The sequence below is a fragment of the Stegodyphus dumicola genome, chromosome X1 (genome assembly GCF_044657685.1).
Source record: "Stegodyphus dumicola isolate Sdum_Otavi_A_Nest chromosome X1, ASM4465768v1".
NCBI lineage: Eukaryota > Metazoa > Arthropoda > Arachnida > Araneae > Eresidae > Stegodyphus > Stegodyphus dumicola.
The window spans coordinates 76,021,048-76,042,231 of record NC_140780.1 but is presented as its reverse complement, the minus strand read 5'-3'; the positions used below and the strand labels follow the sequence as shown (position 1 = coordinate 76,042,231).

General features: G+C 32.7%; 1 protein-coding gene across 1 annotated transcript in view; it reads right to left on the bottom strand.

Moving 5' to 3' along the window:
• Stt3A (catalytic subunit 3A of the oligosaccharyltransferase complex) overlaps positions 1-21,184 on the bottom strand; it is a 98,928-nt gene that overhangs the window by 53,413 nt on the left and 24,331 nt on the right. The window contains exons 3-9 of the mRNA XM_035370581.2: positions 19,397-19,579; positions 19,148-19,293; positions 15,495-15,692; positions 12,525-12,635; positions 12,358-12,438; positions 6,327-6,483; positions 281-433 (exon numbers count right to left, since the gene is read on the bottom strand). Coding sequence (XP_035226472.1) covers positions 281-433; positions 6,327-6,483; positions 12,358-12,438; positions 12,525-12,635; positions 15,495-15,692; positions 19,148-19,293; positions 19,397-19,579 — 1,029 coding nt within the window. The remainder of the gene's footprint in view (positions 1-280; positions 434-6,326; positions 6,484-12,357; positions 12,439-12,524; positions 12,636-15,494; positions 15,693-19,147; positions 19,294-19,396; positions 19,580-21,184) is intronic.

The window sequence follows — 21,184 nt, the reverse complement described above, 5'->3', positions numbered from 1 at the left end:
TCATGTAAAAACGTATTAAGTGCTAATTTTAACATATATAAGAGCTCGAGTAATAATCTAAAATGATAGCAAAAATTAAGAAGCTAGAAGTGAAACTTTTTGTTTCCTGATTTTTATTATAAAATTAGGCTTAGCGATGTAAAACCTCCGTCCTGTACGGTCACTGCCTTTAATTCCCTTCCTTCCTGCATGAGCGTCTTAAACAAATGTGCGCCATCGCGAAAGGGTTAATACTGATCTTGTAGTATAATTTCAAAAGAAACTGTTGGCATGAAATTACCTGGAAACATAAATACAAGAAACTGAAGATCGAAGTAAAAACTTGACCAAGAAGTAGGCTGATGCTCCGAAACAGAAGCAATGATAGGAATATTATTCTTGGCGTATGAAGGATCTAACAGAGAATAAAACCTGCCAGTCCATGGAGAAATTTCTAAAATCATTAAGGAACACTTTCTTTTACATTGTCACAAATAAACTTGGATCACTTCACAAGCACTTGAAGAATAAAAAAATTTGACAAACACATGTAAAGTACATGTTTGGGTCATCTAAAACATTCTGTGTTTATGATAAATATGAATGAAGCAGTATAAAAATATAAAAAAAATTCATTTAATCACATAAGCACCATTTTGGTCTATGATTTCCTGCCATTTCTCTGGGAGCTAGAAAATTCCTCATGAAGAAGTTAGTGAGGCACTCTTTGTCAGTCTCCAAAGAAATGAGCTGTAGGGCATTCAGAGAAGTGACCTGAAGAGATGAAAACCCAGTAGACAAGGTCTGGTGAATATGGGGGAGTGACACAAAACATCATACATATATCCAAATAGTCTTTGTCTAATATTCATTGAAATGTGAGGCCAAGCATCCTCATAATGCAAGACAATACCTCGACATGCTCTACTTTAATTTCTACTTTTAAAACTGACATTTACGTACAGTATTTTTGTATTTATTGCCTGATTTGATGGCAACACCTCACAATGCAATATTTCTTTGTAATTCTACCATACACAAAATATTATTTTTGGGGATACAGCTACCTAGCAATGTTACTAAAAGAGGTTCTTTTGGCTTACCCAATGATCTTTTTCTTGTGCCATTACTGTGTAGCATCCACTTCATCTTCAGTAATGAGCTGTTTTAAAAAAGGAGCTTCGTCATTTTGTTTCAGAAAAGAATCACATGTTGAAATCTGAGCAAACATATTCTGCTCTATTAAAACATGGAGTAGCCATATATTGTAGTGATTTATGTTCCCAATCTTCTTCGCAGAATCCCTATTATGTAACAAAGATTTTTAGCAACAGCTTCTTTTAACAAGTTCTTATTTACAGATGATAGTTGTCCAGAGCAAGCATAATCCTTGAAGCTGAAATTTCTATGCTTACACTTCTTAAAACACTTTCAAACTGAATCATTAGAAACAGCACTTTGTTCATGTCCTGAATGAACTTTGAGTAAGTCCGAGTCCGACAGTCTGATTTTGAGTCTCACAATCATTTTTGCCCCCCCCTTTAAAATAAAACAGCATAATATGATGAAAATGAACTTTTGAGTTTTCCATTCATAGCACTGCACTGAAAAAAGAATTACATCACAACACATGCTAGAATTATGCATTGCAAGCAGAAAATATTGTTTACACATAGATTTCAATCAAGATGACTCCTCACCAACATACTAAATATAGACACTCTCCATTTCAAGAATTCACATATAAGAATAAACTTCTGAGTCGAAAAGAAAATTAACAAATCAAGCAAAGCAGATGAGGCTACGTGATGTGGTCCTATTTATGACAAAAGAAAATTGAAACATGTTCAGACAAGTTTACACACTCATTTTCTTGAAAGACATTTCAGAAATCCTCTCTGATTTCAGAGATCAGAAATCTCCTCAGAGATCCTTCTGTTGGTCCCTAACCTCAACTCCTTACATTTTAGCATTTTTAATTTTTCACTTAGTATTGTTGTAAAGTACAGTTAGAACATATGTGTAGAGAAGTTAGTAATATATAATGTACAAATTTCATGGTAGGGTGGTCATTCAGAACATAACTCATTTGTAAGGTGGGGGAGTATCTACAATTAGAAAAAAATGTGCTGTATTATAAAAAAAAAAAAAAAAAAAAAAAAAAACCACAGAACTTTTTAGATGACTCAATATGAAACTGAAAGATATAATGAACCTTCTTATTCCTGACCTCATTTTCAGAAATTACTATCTGAAAGTGATCACTGCTTCTGACAACAAAGATTTTTAGCACAGATATTTAGATAATTAAGCAACCATGCCCCGATGCAAATGAGATTACCAAATATGAATTAAAGCAGCCCCCAAGATCTCTAATTTCACTAACCAAGAAAATATTTTACATACTATACAACTCATTAAAGTTGAAACTTAAATACTTACTGTAAGATCGAAAACCTATTTATTTATATCTTTATTCAAAACAAAAGTTAAATCAGTTCTTAAGCTTCATGTTTATCCTTTACCAGTATGACATAAGTTTACAAGATCTATATTCCATGACACAGTTTACTTTTTCTTTTATTTCCTATCTGTGCAGCTGGTAATGTATCAGGTAACATTCTTGTCTTCTGCAGAGTTCAGATAGCATTCATGTCACCCAAAAGACAGCTGCTGATTTATTGTTTTCTTGTCCTACTACAAACACTACATCAGTATTTTTTAACTTTGGAACTAACACGAACTTACAGTGATTACTATGATAGCACTTATCAGTTCAGCCAAATACAATATGAAGCAATTTAGAAAATACTTTTGGTGCAAGAGCTGAAAATGCAAAAGAAGCCTGGAACAGAGTGGATGAAAATATGATAAAAGAAGTATTTTAATCAAAGTGGTATCCACTACAAGTTGCATAAAAGTAAAGAATAATTAATTCTAGCCCTGCATGACAATAAAATCATAAAGCTAGCTTGAGAGTTAGTAAAATTCATCCAAACTTGACAAAGTTTCATATTCAAACTTACTGATTGAAAAACATTTCTGAAATACATAACCGTCTCTAAATTTAAAAAAAGCAGAAGAAACTGATGGAGAAAGAAGGCAGTGAAATTCTAACAGTTCCTAACAGTAAGAAAGCTGTAAATTATGTAAGCAAAATAATTATGTCATAATCTAGTGTCTAGTACGACAGCATACTTTATGAAGTTTCAACTATTTGAAGAAATAAGGCTTCATTAGATGAATATAGTACTGTTTTTCAATTTCCAAATCAAATGTATAAAATTTCTGTCTTTTTTCTATGCGTAAGATGCGTTTCTCACATTTTTAATTATTCAGATACTATAAGGGATGTTCAAATGAAAAGGTACAAAACATCATAACAAATAAACCAGTTTAAATTTGAATATGCTGCTTTAGCATAACGTAGTAAGACGCCTAAGGATGCGAATGTAGTGTCAGGCGTGGCGATGTGCATGTGTGAGTGACCACACATGATGCATGAGAGAAGTAGGAAGTCGTGTGTTCCATCCAATTGATGCAGCAGCACACGTGAGGATATCATAGCATTTAGATTGCAAAATTCAATGACTGAGCATCAGTGAGGTATTATTGGATTTCTTACTGTGGAAGGGTTTAAACTGGCTGATATTCATCGCCGGATGATGATCACATACAGGGGAGACTGTGTATCCGCCAATTTAGTGAGAAAGTGGACTGCCAGTTTTTGTAAAAGCCTCTAGTGTTTGAGTAATGACCCGTGACCAGGCCATGCAAACACAGTAATCATGGCCGAACTCATTAATGAAGTGAACGAGAAGTGACATCTCAAAGGGAAGCACTTCAACTCAGATGACAAACTGAAGGACACACTGGAGGACTGGTTCCTGTTATGGCTACAGGAATTTTGAAAAGACGGAATCCTTTGGCTCCTGAAACAGTGGAATAGTTCTGTTCATGCCTCTGGTGATTACTTGTGAATAAAGACTTGAATATACCCATAGTGTCATTTCATACATTTTCATTTGAACACCCTTTATATATTTCAGAAAATTAAAACAGATTTTTCCTACTTTTATTTGCTATATTAGTAATAAATTATCTCAGTAAGCAAATCATTTTTAATACAATGAATTCAATCACCAACAGTCATCTTTTTTAGGATGATCCTCTGCAGAAAACCAAAATTATTTAGAACTCTGGGAAGTTGTCTTACAGAGGGCTCACTGCATTTACAAAGAGAAATGTTATAAATGGTGTATCAAATGTATATATGATCAAAAGTAATTACAGTGTATTTTACAGAAAGGAAAAATTAATCAACTTAACATAACATGGGCATTAGAAAATACAGAAATAAAACAATAAAAACACAGAAATCACAGTTTCAATATTTTAAATTTTCAAGTATTCATTTAATTTATTTTTTAGTTCATGTTTCTTTTTTTTTTTTTTTTTTTTTAACTCACTGCTTTAAATGTAACTAAAACAAACTTCATTAATTTGATAGAAAAGTAGTTAAAACTATTGTTGTGTTTTTCTATTCTTCTGACACCAGTTGTTGCATTATTTTCTTCATTCACGTTCGTACGGGGTTTGTGTGGATCTGCAGTGAAAAACAAGGACACTTGATGAAGTATCGAAACATACTTTATTTGCCAGTATTGTCAGGACAGCTCCAAAACACGTTTTACAGTCGTCGATGAACTACTGTAAACACGCTGACACGATCAGCGACACAGCCTTCAGGTTATCAGGCTATCACGGTGGAGGCAGCTTCACTGCAAAGCACCCAAGTACAGCTCCCAACTCTGCTTGGTTGTTCTCGGATTCCATGTTATCTCGAGGCTCTCCACACGATGCACTCGACGATACACAAGAGTATAGCTCTCCACTCAGCAGTCTAAGACAAAACTCGACGATGCATTAATTTGCGATGCACTAAAAGACTCTCTCGATGCACTCACGACCACCTCGGCACTAGACTTCGAGACACTCGCTCAATGACTGACTATCAGCTCGCTAGAAGAGGTACACACATTCTCGATACTACTCCTGACTGAGGACCAGCAGGGTTTATATAGCTTTCGGCTTGTGTTTGGGAACATTCTGGGCTAAACAGGTAAGAATTCGTTCCAGAAGGTTCTCCAACTGTCCATGGTATTTCGCCAATTTTGTCGCTAAATGTGGTAACCCTGCCCTCCTTGCTATTTTATGGCAACCCTAAAACTGCTTTGCAGGGGAGCCATCTTACCGCGCCTGTACATTTTGTAACACTTATTATCAGATGGTGAGCTTTCTGTCTACAACCTTAGCAGGAGCCTTTGTATGCTCTCAAATTTGTTTAAACCATATTAAGCTACTGCTGATTTATGTATACACAGGATCAACATAAAATTTTCATAAACACTGGGAAATTTACCACATTCTATTTTAAATATCACACAACCCCGTTGGTAGGGTAAACGGGGAGCTGGCTGTTATAACTTTGTGCCTGGGCTCAAATCCCAGACATAGCATGGATATTTGAGTTGACTATTCTCACAGATATAATATCAACTTACTCCCTGTGGTACACCTCATGCAACATTCTCAGTGATGAAAAACTAAATGATAAATGTGTTTGGGCCTATCCCAATCATCGCTTGAAGAATAAGTATCTGATCATTAGGAAAAAAAATAAATGAATAAATATGGCAGTCTGACAAAATGTAATTTATTTCCTTGATTTGGAAAAGTTGACATTTATTATGAGAATTTAATATACCAAATATAACAACAGTCAACTGCATAAAAGTCAAATATTTCTGCTCCAGCTTTAAAATGTAATGTCTTTATTTTTACTCTCTAAAAATATCAACACCAAAGTTAAAATTCAAAACATACAAGGTATCAGCTATTTGACACCTCACACACAGGCATGATGTGACCATTATGACCTCAATTGAGACTGCCAGAATAATTTGCAATTTTTTTTTGCCTGCGGACAGTATTTTTCAAATTCATATTTTAAAAACTTTATGGCTACCCAATACAAAGAAATTATATATTTCTAAATTCGCAAAATCTATTTCAGTTAGGTGTGTAACTAAATTTATACTATAAGCATTATTACAAATATTAAATTTACTTGCTTATCTTAAAAAAATGCTCACTTCAATAAACATTAAATTCACATAATATATATAAAACTTAACAAATTCATTAAATTATTATTTATTGACATAAAAAACAACCAATGCACACTGAAGGAGGTTTGGAATTACTAAAAATATTATATTAATCAGAGTTAAGAGGACAAAATAATAAAACATTAAACAGCTTGAAAAAGAATTTTGGAAGGATACTCCCAGTAACAGTTAAAACAGCTCCAACAGCTAAAGACATTAAAGAACATAGAGAAACAACAGCTTGAAAAAGAACTTCAAAGTGCTCATATGTCAAACGGGATCTCAAGTAGTCCACAAAAGCATGGATCTGACATAGCCCAAAAACACCTAAAGCCTTAAAATTAAAAGAAAATTAAGATTAATTAACTTTATAAATTTATTTGCAAAACACACACGTCAAAAATGAAAAGGGGAAAAAAAAAACCTCTCAAGAAACCTAATTATAGATTTTTACAATTCATTAGATATTAATTTCTAATGCATAAATTATACATTCACGTGCAGTTAATAGAAACCTATCTAAGACAGCAAAAATAATATACTGTTAACAATAATTACATAGATGTCAAGTTAATAACAGCAGTACAGTGTGAAATTAAATTTCTGCACAACAGCATTTGATTTCATCTTCAGTACAATTTGGTTTATTTTTATTATTGATTTTAAAATTAACACAGAAGATATGTGTACAATGTATTTCACATGATGAAATAATAGTTATGTCACTTTATTACCTTAATCTAATGCAAAGTATACTTTAAATTTTTTTCACGCAAGACATAAATATTCCAAGTAAAATTTTGAACACCGCTACAGCAACTCTATCAAATAATTTACACAATCTTTGTGAAATTACATTTACTGATCACTTGAAAATGATGTTAACATTTTTGGAAAGAAAAACTTTAACATACATGTATAGCAAATACATGAAATTAAGATATGCAAAATATTTCTTAATAGTCAATGAGATATTACATTTAATGTCACTTACTATTTGGAACATCTAAAACAGAGTAATAAATAACTTAAGAACAAAGATTTAAAAAAAAAAAAACCTCGTAACTTCATACAAAAGTTCAATTTCACTTAAAGTTTTGTAAGTGAAAATTACATATATTGTAACTTCCTTGAATATTAAACAACATTCACACACACAAAAAAATTATCTCAAATATGAAATAATGCAAGTGAAAAAAGATGAGGAAGAGTCTCACCTGTTTCTAGCCACTCTCTGCCTGTGGAAATGATTGCAGCCAAATGAAGAATGTATATTAAGTTTCAAGCGCATTACTCAGAAAACTGACAGCTTACAATTAGCAGAAGCATCACCAATATTAGCAAACATGTTTCACTAACTTTCAAAAAAGAAAACCTGCTGCCTAATTTTATTACAAATCATAAGACAATTGACAAGTCACCTCTAAAATATGCCAAAAAATTTTAATTTCTTTTGAATTTTCCAAAACAGAAAAAAGTGCAGACTTTCCCTCAAAATGGCAACAAAATATTTATTATAAAAATTACATTACAGTCAGCTTTTTGCGCATTTTTTGCCATTCTGAAAAATATGCAAATAATACCATAGCATTTAAAATCATCATTAGATCATTTTCATCAGCATTTAAAATCTATATTAAAAAAAAAATCTGCCTTTAAGGAATATTTAATAACAAAGCATGAAAGGGAAAGAAAATAAATATTCCAGGTAGTCAATAAAAATCCTGCTGACATCTGGAGAGTAAAATTTGAGAAATCAACTTTTAAAACCTACACCTGGGTACCCAAAATTACAGAATTCTTTTAATAAATGCCTTGCAATATGTTTGGAAAGAAATCATTCAAGATCTAATTTTCAATGCCTAAAATACTGCAAGCTGTAAAATCTAAATATGGTATGCTTTAAAATGAATAGTTTATATAATTTTTTTTAGATATCGGTACTTTTTTCATTACATGATCTAATTATAAATTATGTCACCATAATTAGCTTAAATAATATTTTTGCCACTGATGCTTTATTCTTGAATAATTTCTGTTGAATAATTTTCCTTGTAAAATACATTTATTTAAATGACAAATTATAAACCTTGTTTCTTTAACATCGAATTTTTGCACAAAGTATGTAAACTTTTGTCATGAGAAAAGTACTTGAGCACTTCTGATAATGTTCAACATTTATTAGTACAATCAAAAATCGTTAATCTGGACTCGTCGGGACTTCGGCGATTAGGGATTATCGATTTTTCCAGATTATAGATCATCAGTTTAAATCTCGTAAGATGGCATGCAGAAATTCTAAAATTAAAAATATGAAACCGTAATTTATGAAATAAAGAACAATTATGATCTAAAGGGGATTAAAATTTACAAAAAAAAAGCTTAATATTTATTTGTTTACTTTATTAAACATTTCTTTCAATGTAAGTTGTTTAACTTGCTTCGTTTTATGTGATAATACTTGGGAAAACTGTGCAACCTAAATCAACAGCAAATTCTTAGTGATCATCTGAGTGTATCTGACAAACTGTAGGTAAAGTTCTTTAAATGTCAGTTGAATATCATAGCAGAGTCATCACAGATCCTCGCTTCCCTAAAAAAATTTCTGATAATTTTTTTAAATCAATTTAAAGAATGCAGTTTGCATTGGAATAAAAAAAAAAAAAGGAAGAGAACGGAAACTTTAAAATTATGAATGACAGTGCTTTTTACTCAAAAGATAATGAAAGCATTAGAAAGCAATATTCTTTACAAGATTTAAGAGAAAAAAGAAATGGATTTGTGCAAGCATGAAAGAGACTATGTCATGTTTGGTAATTAGAAGCAGCTTTTATAAGATTTAGAGAAAAGAAATGGACTTGTGCAAACATTAATAAGCATGCAAATTAGGAAAAAGTGGGTACTTACGTATTATCTCTTTGACAATAAAACTGTTGCCAAACAGCAAGATTTGGTTCCAATTATGGATAGCATAACATAACAGCATACGTTCATACCATCTGTGCTCTTATTGAATGTAACTACAAGTTATTTTCAATAAGATACCTTTTGTTTTTAGGAAAAGGATATAAATTAACTGTAAATTTATTTATTTATTTATTTATTTCATGTTTAAAGAATTGAAGTTTGGGACCTGCCTCCTTCAGTACAGCGACCAGTGGATTATTTTCAAAGTTATGTGATCCTAAAGGATCAAACAAAAAGTAAGCATTAATGGACAAGATATGGTCAGCTGAAAATGGCCATCGAAACAGTAACAAACTGGAACAATTACCTGCAGGAATTTTGCATTCATAGCATTCTAAACAGAGCTCTCATAAAACTGCTATTAACAAAATAGCAGATATCGATGAAAACATTATTAAAAAATGCAGAAACAAAAATGGTTGAATACTGATTATTTAATAAGTAGAGGTAGCAGTTCCTTCAGAATTTCATAGGAACACTGGTGCAACTTTTGCAGGATCTCTGCCAACTTTCATGGCTCAATGGTAGCCAACTTTCATAGTTGATGTGATAATACACAAGTACCAAAAAAGTGTGTTCATTGAATAAGGAAATACGCATTCTAAATATTATTTGGTTACTGCAGAGTACCTTGAATCGACAGAGGATAATCTGGAGACAAACTTCTTACTACAACAGTCCTAAGACTAGCACTTGAATTGTGAAAATGTAGCTTTTATATTGTGTTTTAAAGCAACTCCATTCAATTCTATGGTAATTATGCACTAACAACCACCTTGCCACAATCTGGTGATTTTTTTACAGATGAAAAGATAAAAGTTACTTATTGGATGCAAGTTGGAGATTTTCGTGGCCTTGTTTTAAAAAATATTCCCGAACTATGATTATTTATGGAAAGTTGTTGAACATTATCAACATATCAAAATAAAACACTTTAGAAATTTAAAATACAAATTTTAATTATTAAATAAGGATTACATGATATATTAAAAATAACATACAATTTTTGTGAAATCCTTCTCTGAATTTTCAGCATTGTTCTCCCCAGAGATCTGTTCCACTTACAAAAGATCAGAAAATTCCACAAACTTGGATGTCTATTACATGCAGCTCATCTTCATCCTTTCTAGCAAAACACTGCATTTCTGTAGAAATTCTTATTGCAATTTCTTCCACTACTGTCAGATTCCCCAGACAATAATTTAAAATTAATTTAAGGCAAAACATATGATCTGTCCATAAAAACTGTTGGAACTTGGAACTGAGCAAAAGGAATGAAAATGGTGACGAATTTCTATATTTTTCGATGCTATTTATCTTTCTCAAATATAAATTCTTGAAAAGATAATATCTGAAATAAAGTTGTTTGACCGAAGGATTGTTATCAGAATGGTTGCCAGAGTATGGCATATTCTGAAAATTTGGTAACTTCTACTAAAATGGTTATAATGACACATAAGTATTACCCCTACCACCCAGATTAAATCCTATAAAACATACAAAAAACAAAGCAAAGATACATAAGCAAAGATATTTAGCATAATACACAGAATTCTTTTAATAAATGCCTTGCAATATGTTTGGAAAGAAATCATTCAAGATCTAATTTTCAATGCCTAAAATACTGCAAGCTGTAAAATCTAAATATGGTATGCTTTAAAATGAATAGTTTATATAATTTTTTTTAGATGTCGGTACTTTTTTCATTACATGATCTAATTATAAATTATGTCACCATAATTAGCTTAAATAATATTTTTGCCACTGATGCTTTATTCTTGAATAATTTCTGTTGAATAATTTTCCTTGTAAAATACATTTATTTAAATGACAAATTATAAACCTTGTTTCTTTAACATCGAATTTTTGCACAAAGTATGTAAACTTTTGTCATGAGAAAAGTACTTGAGCACTTCTGATAATGTTCAACATTTATTAGTACAGTCAAAAATCGTTAATCCGGACTCGTCGGGACTTCGGCGATTAGGGATTATCGATTTTTCCAGATTATAGATCATCAGTTTAAATCTCGTAAGATGGCATGCAGAAATTCTAAAATTAAAAATATGAAACCGTAATTTATGAAATAAAGAACAATTATGATCTAAAGGGGATTAAAATTTACAAAAAAAAAAAAGCTTAATATTTATTTGTTTACTTTATTAAACATTTCTTTCAATGTAAGTTGTTTAACTTGCTTCGTTTTATGTGATAATACTTTCTCTTTAATTCTATAAACAGACATAATTTCTTGTTCAATTACAAAGTTCCGCTGTTCAAGTCCTGTTAATTGCTGGGCCGAGAATACTGGCTAACTTGTCAATCAAAATTTTTCGTTTTCACTAACTTCTCTGTCACATTCTTCATGTCTTTATCCATTTTTTGCAGCAATTTCACTTTTTGTTTGATGGGCATCGAAACATACTTTCGTTTTGTACGATCCTTTGGAAGCTCCAGAATCGGAAATTCCATTTGACATATCGAAAGTTCAAGTTTACTTTTATTAGTATTGCTCTTACAGTCTGCAAAAAATAATAAGCCGGATCCAATTCGAAAATTATGGAACAACGCAATCATCAACATTAACTGAAATAGATAATTAGATAATTTTAGCTTATACCGTCCGTTACACATAAAACGCGCAAGCAAAAACATATTCTGCACTTGCGCACACACATATGCGCAGTCGTAAAAGGTCTTACGTGCATGTGTAAACGCCTATGCGCATGTGTCAACGCGGCGCATGCGCAGAAAGTTTTTAGCTTTGATGTCCGGATTATGGATGTCCGAATTAACGACTTTTGACTGTATTTAAATTACACCACTTTTTTTTCAAAAAAAAATTTTAAATTATTCAAAATTGCTCACTGAATACTAAAATACAGCAATTTTCATACAGCTGGAGAATAACACTGACTTGGAAAAAAAAATGATCAGCAGTTATTCTGCAAAAATTACTAGATGTGTTAGTTATACTGTTTCACTCGTTCAAAACCTAACTCAAGAGATTTCAAACTGGATCAAATAAATGTTTTCACACCCAGATAATAAATAGGAAGATACATGCTGCTTTGAAACAGTATTCTTCAGCATGAAAAATGTATGAAATGTATGAATGAATTTCTATGCAAGCAAACATATAAAAACATTTAATCATAATTTCAGTCATATGTCTCATCATTTAAAAAACTTATTGCACACGCATACAAAGAAGCTCATAATTTACACAAAGCAAACTCACCGCCATATGTTCACTAGACTGTACTGGCTGAAATCCAACAAATGATATCTGCATTGAAAGCAACGTTCCTAGGCAATACAGCTGAAATAGTGTAAGACAACATCAACATAAAGAATAAAAAAAGTAACAGGAAGAATAAACAAAGTAAAGCTAAATAACATACTTACCGTACTGTAGGCAATATATACACGATGTGAAAACCTTCCTGTGATCATTAAGGCCAGAACATGCAGAGGTATAAGATTAATTAGAAATACATAACCACCCCATGAAGAGACCTGAAGCAAAACAATTTAGATAATTAAATAATACAGAATTTTAAAGTTTAATAAAGAAGATATAATTAGCTATGCAAATAAACACAGATTATATCACTTACTTTTTTTTTTGAACCACATATATTTGCACAGCACAAAGTCTGAAATTCAGACATCTAATAACTGAAGTGACTGATTATATAGACCTCAGACATAACTTTCTTTCTTTTAAAATTTTTTTCTTCTTCTCATAGTGTAGGAAACACAGAATATAACAGAAAATGCAAGTGTGCCACGAACTGATTTTTCCTGTAACTAACTGAGACTTCTTTTGTCAGAGAAACACCTTACATGTGACAGCAGTCATCCTACACACTGTTTCACTAACAAATACCTGCAGGCTAGTAAGCCACATTTCTGGCCCCTGAATGGCTATGGGGAATCATTTTTCTGTTTTACTCACCCCAATAAACAATAAATTCAACCTCAAAAAATCTTTGACCAATAGAACTTTGTCGAATGTTGCATATACTAGTATCTTTTTCGCAGTGTGGCAGATTAGAAGGGAGAGAGAATCAGATTCCAATTAATTTAAGCTCGGCTTACCTTCTGAATTGCACTCTTCCTTAACTTTCCGATTTTATCAAGCTTTTATTTTGCTCACTCTATAACTAATATTACATAGTCAAAATTAAGGTCTGAGTTTTTGATTACGTTGAAATGAAATTCTAATTCTACAGCTGCCACAGGATCTGTAAAGCAAAAGCATGTTTCACTGTCAATTAAGTAAAAAGTGGAAGTGCTGCAAAAAATGGATAAATGCAACAAGTATGCCACAGGAAAATTAGCAATACACAACATAAAAAAGAAACAGAAGAAGGAATTTTTGTAGATTTTAACACCTTACTGCAATAAGTAAAAATTATTCATTATGCTAAGAATGACAATCACAACAAAGTGACTACTGAATCGGTGAGGCATCATCATAGTGAGAGAGTATCACTAATGTGTCCAATGATGATGACTTGCATCAAAATATTTCATGAAGAAATGGATTCAAAAACTGAGTGCACATATTAAATAAGTTGGTTAACCAAATTTAAATATCAGCATGGTATAAGGCAATTAAAAATTTTAGGTGAAAAAGTTTTAGATGATAGTAAAGCAGCTGAACAATTTCTAAATGAATTCCTCAAACTCACTAAAAACAAAAAGTTATCCCTAAATTTATAATACTGGTAAAACTGGTCTTTCCTGGCAATGTGTTCCCTGCTGTAAATGCCTCAACTGCCATCAAAGATTCCAAATCAAGATTAATAATTTTTGCATGTGTAATCCACTGCAGAAATGAACAAATGTAATTTTTTTGTAAAAAAAAGAATCAGTTTGGACATTTAGAAGAGTTATGGTTTTCTGGGGGTGGGTCATCTACTGCTTAAATAACCGAGATGGATGAGCATGGATTAACGACCGGTTTGAGAATCATTTTGTACCCAAGGTTCAGAAGCAGTTGAAATAAGTTGGTTTACCAGATGATGCAAAAATTGTCGTTGGCTCAAATGCGTCAAACTTTTAGTAAAAGATAGCATCTCTGTTTTATTCTTTCTTCCAAACAGTGCATCCTCTAATCAGCAAATGATTGGATTGGATTATTTAATTATGGCAAAGCACACAAAGGCTATCTGCCTAAAGGGAGGGATGCCTTCGTGGAGGACTTTCTAAGGGAAACTGGCTCGTATACACATTACACATGGGGAAAACCACGAAAACGCCCATGCAGCCAGCCCGTTCGCAGGATTAGAACCTCAGACCGAACTACCAGTGTTCAGTGTCTTTACCGCTCGGCCGCTGGTGGGCCTAATCAGCAAATGAATATTGGAATTTTGCTTCATACTGAAATGCGGATATAAAGTAACCTTCTTAAAATCAATGTAAAATGTTTTGAACGATGAGTGGTAAGACCATCCAAGAAATTTTCACCACAATATTTTAATACAAAATCTGCAGTGTGAAGCATTAAAGATCAAGGACGGAAATATCTGCAGATATTTTTAAAAAAACTTTGCATAATTTACGACCAGCTATAATAGTGTTGGATAACCAAGAATTTAGAAGTTTCTGGATATCAAGAATAAAAAGTGAATTTCTGCTCAACTGAACACGTGAAGAAATGCTAAGTGAAAATGACAACTGCAATTTTCCATTGTGATAATAATATCCTTCCTAATTATCAATCAACTAAAAGAAGGTGAAATCTGTAGTATGGTTTTAAATCCAGAAAATAGCACCACCAATTCAGAAGAAAGTGACAAAGAGGTTGTTGAAAATGAAACGACTTCAAAAGACAACTTAAATGGAATGCTCAATTTGGTAATATTAAAACAATGGAACATAATAAGAAAATATGTATCTCTATTTAACTAAAGTACTAGCACAAAAAAAATTACATACACAACTTGCATTGAAAACATTTTTAATAAAAGAATATGTTAATATTAAAGGGGGTAAATTTAGGTTCCTCTGAAGGCATAAGTGCTTTATTATTTTGCACGCACGCACAAAAAAAAAAAAACCCATTTATTTCACTATTTCTGCATATTATCTTATTAGATTTTTAACTGATGGTCTAAAATCCAGAATTGCCAAAGTCCTGATGTTTTAAAACCCCAGATCTTATCCTTTCATAAAATTAGCTATAATGTTTGGTATTTCATTTAAATAAAGAAAAACATGTCTAACTCTTTAAAACAAATTCAAAGACTAATTTCACTAAATGAAATTTATTACACATAAAATATTAAAAATCATAACAATGAAAAAAAGTGGACACATCAGCAAATTTGAGATAAAAATATTTGAAATATGGAGTCAGATACTTACCATATAAAAATATGCCACAGCACACATTGCTGACCAGTAAATTGAACCAGTTTTCACAGCTTTTATCCACATGTAGTATGTCAATAACATACAAAATATTGCAATTCCTTCATTATCATATGAACCAGCCACAGAACGAGATATATAGCCAGGAACAACAGATATCATAGCAGCAGCAACCAATCCAGAACTGGCATCCTGGATTAAATAAAATTACAGAGTATAAACATAAATTATACAAATTAGATATTCAACCTAGATGGCCAATTTTAGTATTTCATGCAAAAATGATTAATAATGTGCTTTTAAAGGGGGAAAAATTCACTTATTTTTCTTTTCAGATGCACCAATTTTTTATCTCAAAGTAATGCAAAGCAAAGGCAGAATATTCCCAACTATTAAAAAATTTCAATTTCTGTATAACTCTTACATCGATTATTTCAGCTACCTACTAGCTGATAAGAGTATTTGGTACTTCACACTCCTGAAGAGTTCACAAAGCAATTTGCTATGTCACCAGAATAATGGTATCTCAAGCCCATGGCACTGTAAAAATGTATTTGTGACAACTCAGATATGCACGTGTGCAGCAGACTAGTGCTAATTTCCACTGAAGGCTATGGTTCCTAACTTTGATGGCCAGTATTTGTTTTCATTGCAATGAACGCATTTGTTTTGTAAGGAATCGTTAACAGACTGTAGTGTTTGCCAGCTGATGAAAAAGAAAGCATTGCATTTCTTTAGAAATACAGCATTTTGCCTAACAGTAGAAAATGCAAATTTCATGAAGTTATACTTCGTAAAGGATCAAATTTTTTTGAATAAATATTTACAAGCCAATTCCAAATTAGTGTAATTATTCACTACATTTTAAAGAAAAAACACATTGCTGTGCACATGGGAAAATAACTGCATGCGCAGCAATTTTACCAACAGCCATTTTAAAATATGGCAGTATGCTGCCATATTTTAAAATGGCTGTTGGCTTTTGTGCCTTAGCTTAATGAAAATTTAGCTGCCAGGCAGCTTTTCAGGACAAGGGTGCACATAATAAGAAAATACCGAGAATATTTTAGCATGTTTATTTTTCAACTTTGAACTACACTGGTTATCATAAATTAAGAAAAAATTACGATTACTGAAAAAGTTACAGGTAGAATTTTATGAAACTTACCCACAATATACAACATATAGTAAGGTATCAAATAACATAAAAATAAATTATCAGACCATTATGGTAGTATAGAAATTAGCACATGTATAAAATGAACAAATCGAAAGTGTCAGTTTGCTATAGGAAAAGTACCTTCAATATGGAATATGGTCGCCTATAGAAGCAATACAGCACATACAGCGATGTGTGATGCTTTCAATTATGCGGTCTATCAGTTCCATAGGAAGCGAAAGCCATTGCTCTTGCAAAGCAGTTGCAAGCACAGCAAGGGTGTGAGGGGGCGAATTGAGAGCAGCTAGACGTCTCTCTAAAGCATCCCAAACGTGCTCGATAGGATTCAAGTCCGGGGATCGAGCGGGCCCCTCTATGCGCATAATTGTTTCCTGTTGAAGATAATCCTCTACGATGCGAGCCCTGTGTGGTCTTGCGTTATCGTCCTGTAACAGGAAAGCATCCCCTATTGCCCCGGCATATGGGCCCACATAAGCATTAAGGATGTCATCTCTATAAATTGGAGCATTCACAGTTTCCATTGGAAAGACATGGAGGTCTGTGCATCCACTCAAAGAGATGCCCCCCCCCCCAAACACAGACACTGCCTCTTCCGTATGCATCTCTTTAACAGATGTTTGACAGATGATAACGGGTTCCAGGTTTTCTCCATATCAAATAACGCCTACTATCGTTTTCTAGATTAAACCTGGACTCATCTGTAAAGAGAACAACCCTCCACTGATTACGCGTCCAGTGGACATGTTGTCGTGCCTACTGCAAACGGTCCCTCCTATGGCGTGACGTGAGCGGCACGCAAATGGCTGGTCGTCTCGCATACAGACCACCTTTGTGAAGCCTTCTATGCACAATTGACATTGACACCAACCTTCTGGTGGCTGCAGCAAGGAAGGATCTAAAAAGAGTTGGAGTAGCGGTTCTATTCCTGCGTGCACATAATGTCAAATTTCGGTCATCGGCGCTCGTTGTAGCAGTTGGCCGTCCTTGGCTGAACCTCCTAGATGCCGAATCTGTGGTTTGAAATTGCCTCCAAAGTCTATGAACCACAGAAGGACACACATTTAGCCATCCGGCCACTTCTGTTTGACTTTGTCCTGCCTCTAGTCTCCCAATGGCTTTCCATCGTAGTTCTGCAGGCAAACGATGCCTGGAGGTCATTGTTACGAATTGGCTATCTCACATTGCTGATGTCACTATCACAGTAAACTATGTGGGCTTGCTCTCAAACATGGACTTTTATTCTCCTCACAGATGACATATTCCGAGTGTAGCACCACTAATTTGCATATTGCAGTTTTACTCAGCTACTCTTACTTGGCAACATATTCAAATTTTATATGGTTTGGCTTATTTTTTAGGGAGTTATTGCTATTTTTGTGATTTTTCCTTAATTTATGATAACCAGTGTATCAGAACACAGTTGTTTGCTCACATTCTTGCCCTTATTTTTATTGGTCTATCTGCAACCTTTCCAGTTATTTTATCAAATGTTTTAACATTCTGTTTCTTAATATTATTCTGTTACTTTATTTTCTTCTTGTTCCTACCTATTTTGTTACCTATGTGTGTACTAAATTCATAAAATAATCCTTTTTGCAAATTAACTTCTTTAAACACACAAAAAACAATTACACTATTTAATAGAAAGTTTTTCAAAAGTGGATACTTTTCAGGATACCTAACATTTGCATTTAACCCATTAAGTTGCCCAGTATATATGTATATATATTTTATATACATATGCTTAAAATTATTTGTCATCAAACCTTTAAATACACAGAAATGCATCTATAAATGTACACATATTGGGGAAAAAAGGAATCAAGGTAAAAAATGGGAAGTTCATTACCCTTTGCTTTTGGGGGAAATTCAGGGTTTGAGGGCCAAACTCCTGGCTGCTGGAGGGTTAATTAATTTATCAATTCTTACATACAGCTGGGCTTCCCTCCCCAGGATCTAGTAATCATATTTTTATTGGATAAGTTTATGCTTTTGAGATTTCTGTCATAACCATACTAATAATTTTAATCTTTCAAGTGTAAATTTACTTTTTTACAAAATTTATACTACTATGCTTAATATTAGAACTATGAATAATTAATATACAATAATCCTATAAGGGGCAAATTCCAACATTTTTATGGACTGAGAGCACTAGAGTTAACTGACAAAAAATTTTTAAAGAAATTTAAAATAAAATATTTTAATTGCTATATTCTTTAACTTCCAACTGGAACTTACTTTCAAGTTATATTTTCATAATGTTACAATTTATCTTTTATTTTGTAACAGCTATTTTAGCATTATTTTAACTATTAGTTGCAATAGTCCCAAATTACGAAGAATTAAATGTCTCAGATAAAGCTATAATCATGCACATTATTAAAAGAATATAAACTGCATTGTAAACTTCACAACTCTTCACTTCAAGAAGAAATATTATATCAGATGTTTGGTTCATACTTACTTTAAGCTCTTTTGTAAGAAGATAGGTTATGATTGTAGTCAGACTGGAGAATAAAGGTGCCAAGAAAACGCATACATTTCGAATATCAATTGTTATATGCAAGAATTGCAGAACGTGATAAATTGTTGCAGAAGTTATCATTAAGCCTGAAAAGAAATACTATAATTATTTTGAAAGAGAAGAAAAGAAAAGAAATACTATAAATATTTTAAATCACAGATTTTTGAAAATTACACATAGCAAATTTACCTGGATATATTGTACCACCAATAATTCTTCCTAATGGATACCATGCACGATCATCAAACCAATTGTGAAAACTATAAAATCCATTTTCTGCTAAATATCTAGTGGTACGATAGTTAAAATATGGATCAAACTCATGAATCACACTTTCAAACCTCAAAACAGAGAACAAGCGTGAGGAAAAAGCTAAAAGAAAACACAATATGTTACTTATCTATATTCAAAACATAATTTACAATACATTTAACAAGATATGACAACTAAGCTAACAAAAATATAGGTACATCAAAAACTTGAAATAATTCTGATCAACATTTTGTATTATAAAATATCAAAATATTTCACAGTAACTATCCCTATTAATTTTGGTACCCATTTGCTTTTCTTTTGCTTAACCCTCTCAGCATTACGGCCAGAAAATTCCGCATTCATTACACATGAAAATTTCTGCTAGTTTTTAATTTATCTGATTTTGGTATATTGGAAGAAAAAGGAATCAAGGTACAAAATGAGAGAGTCATTTTTTAATTAAGATCAAGAAAATATTACTTATTCATGACATTTTGAGAAACTTTGAAATTTCAGAGCTAAGCCCATTATGCTCGGAGGGTTAATTATACATTACAAATTTTTGCTATATTTCAACTTTTTTTATTACTGTGACAGGTCAGTAAGATTTACTGAAAAGTAAAATGTAACATAAGCCAGGTTGTAGTCATTAATTTTTTTTAATTAAAAAGCGATCAATTAAAAAAAAAGCTATTTTTGTTACCTCCAATGAAAGGAAATTACTGTCACTGAAATCCTCCCAAAACTTATACTAATAAACATCTATGTCTGCCAGATAGCAAACATTTTTTGTTCGATTTGCATATATAAAATACACACACGTTTGTGAAAATTGCACCACCATGAAGGAATTATTGAACCAAACTTACAGGAAATGTAATGTGAGGTAAAACATGCAAATGATTCAAATTACAAAGCGATTGTGCATCTATGGAATGAGAACCAGCCACAGTATATTTCTGGTTATACAGTATATTTCTGGTTAATTGAACCACCAGATAATCGGACCAGCCGCTTTTATGGACCAAATCCTAAAGAACCGAAACAAATCCTATGTCCATAAGCCTAATATTATTTGCTTATTTGGACCAAAAAACATGAGAGCTAATAAGAAACATAAGCCACAAGTCGGCCGCGTACAGCCAATGTAGAGGTGGTCCACGACATATGGGAGGATTTGTAGCTGCGCTCCCCAGGAGAATGCTTTATCAAAGGTCAGGAATTCCTTAAAGTGCATGACAAGAGGAAAACCAGTGGGAGGTGACCATTTTCTTTGACCTTTCTTAAAACAAAACCATCAGTAGCTGCCAAGTGAGGTTATTGGTCCCACTGGTGTGTCCGATTTTCAAGGAAATGAACAATAGAGTATCCGGCTCCACCTGAAAGGAATTTCAACCTGTCAACCATGATTAAAGTTTACACGAGAAAAGTATCATTTCACCACCCTTTTGGGATGATTTTAGTGCCAAAGCTTTGAATGGGAAGCATTTTATCTCCCTCTTGACTTCAAAATCTTGACCCCAAAACACCAAGGTTTCTTCAGACCACTTTAGTCAGTGAACTGTGCATGTGTCTGGTCTGCTGAAAAAATTGGTTTCCTGGATAAGATCAAGCAACAACCATGAAGCACTAGTCAGCATCAGTTGGTGAAAATTAGCGGTTTGACAAAGACTACAGTTTCACGCTTGATAAAACAAGAGAATGAGCTGCAAGAAGAATAGG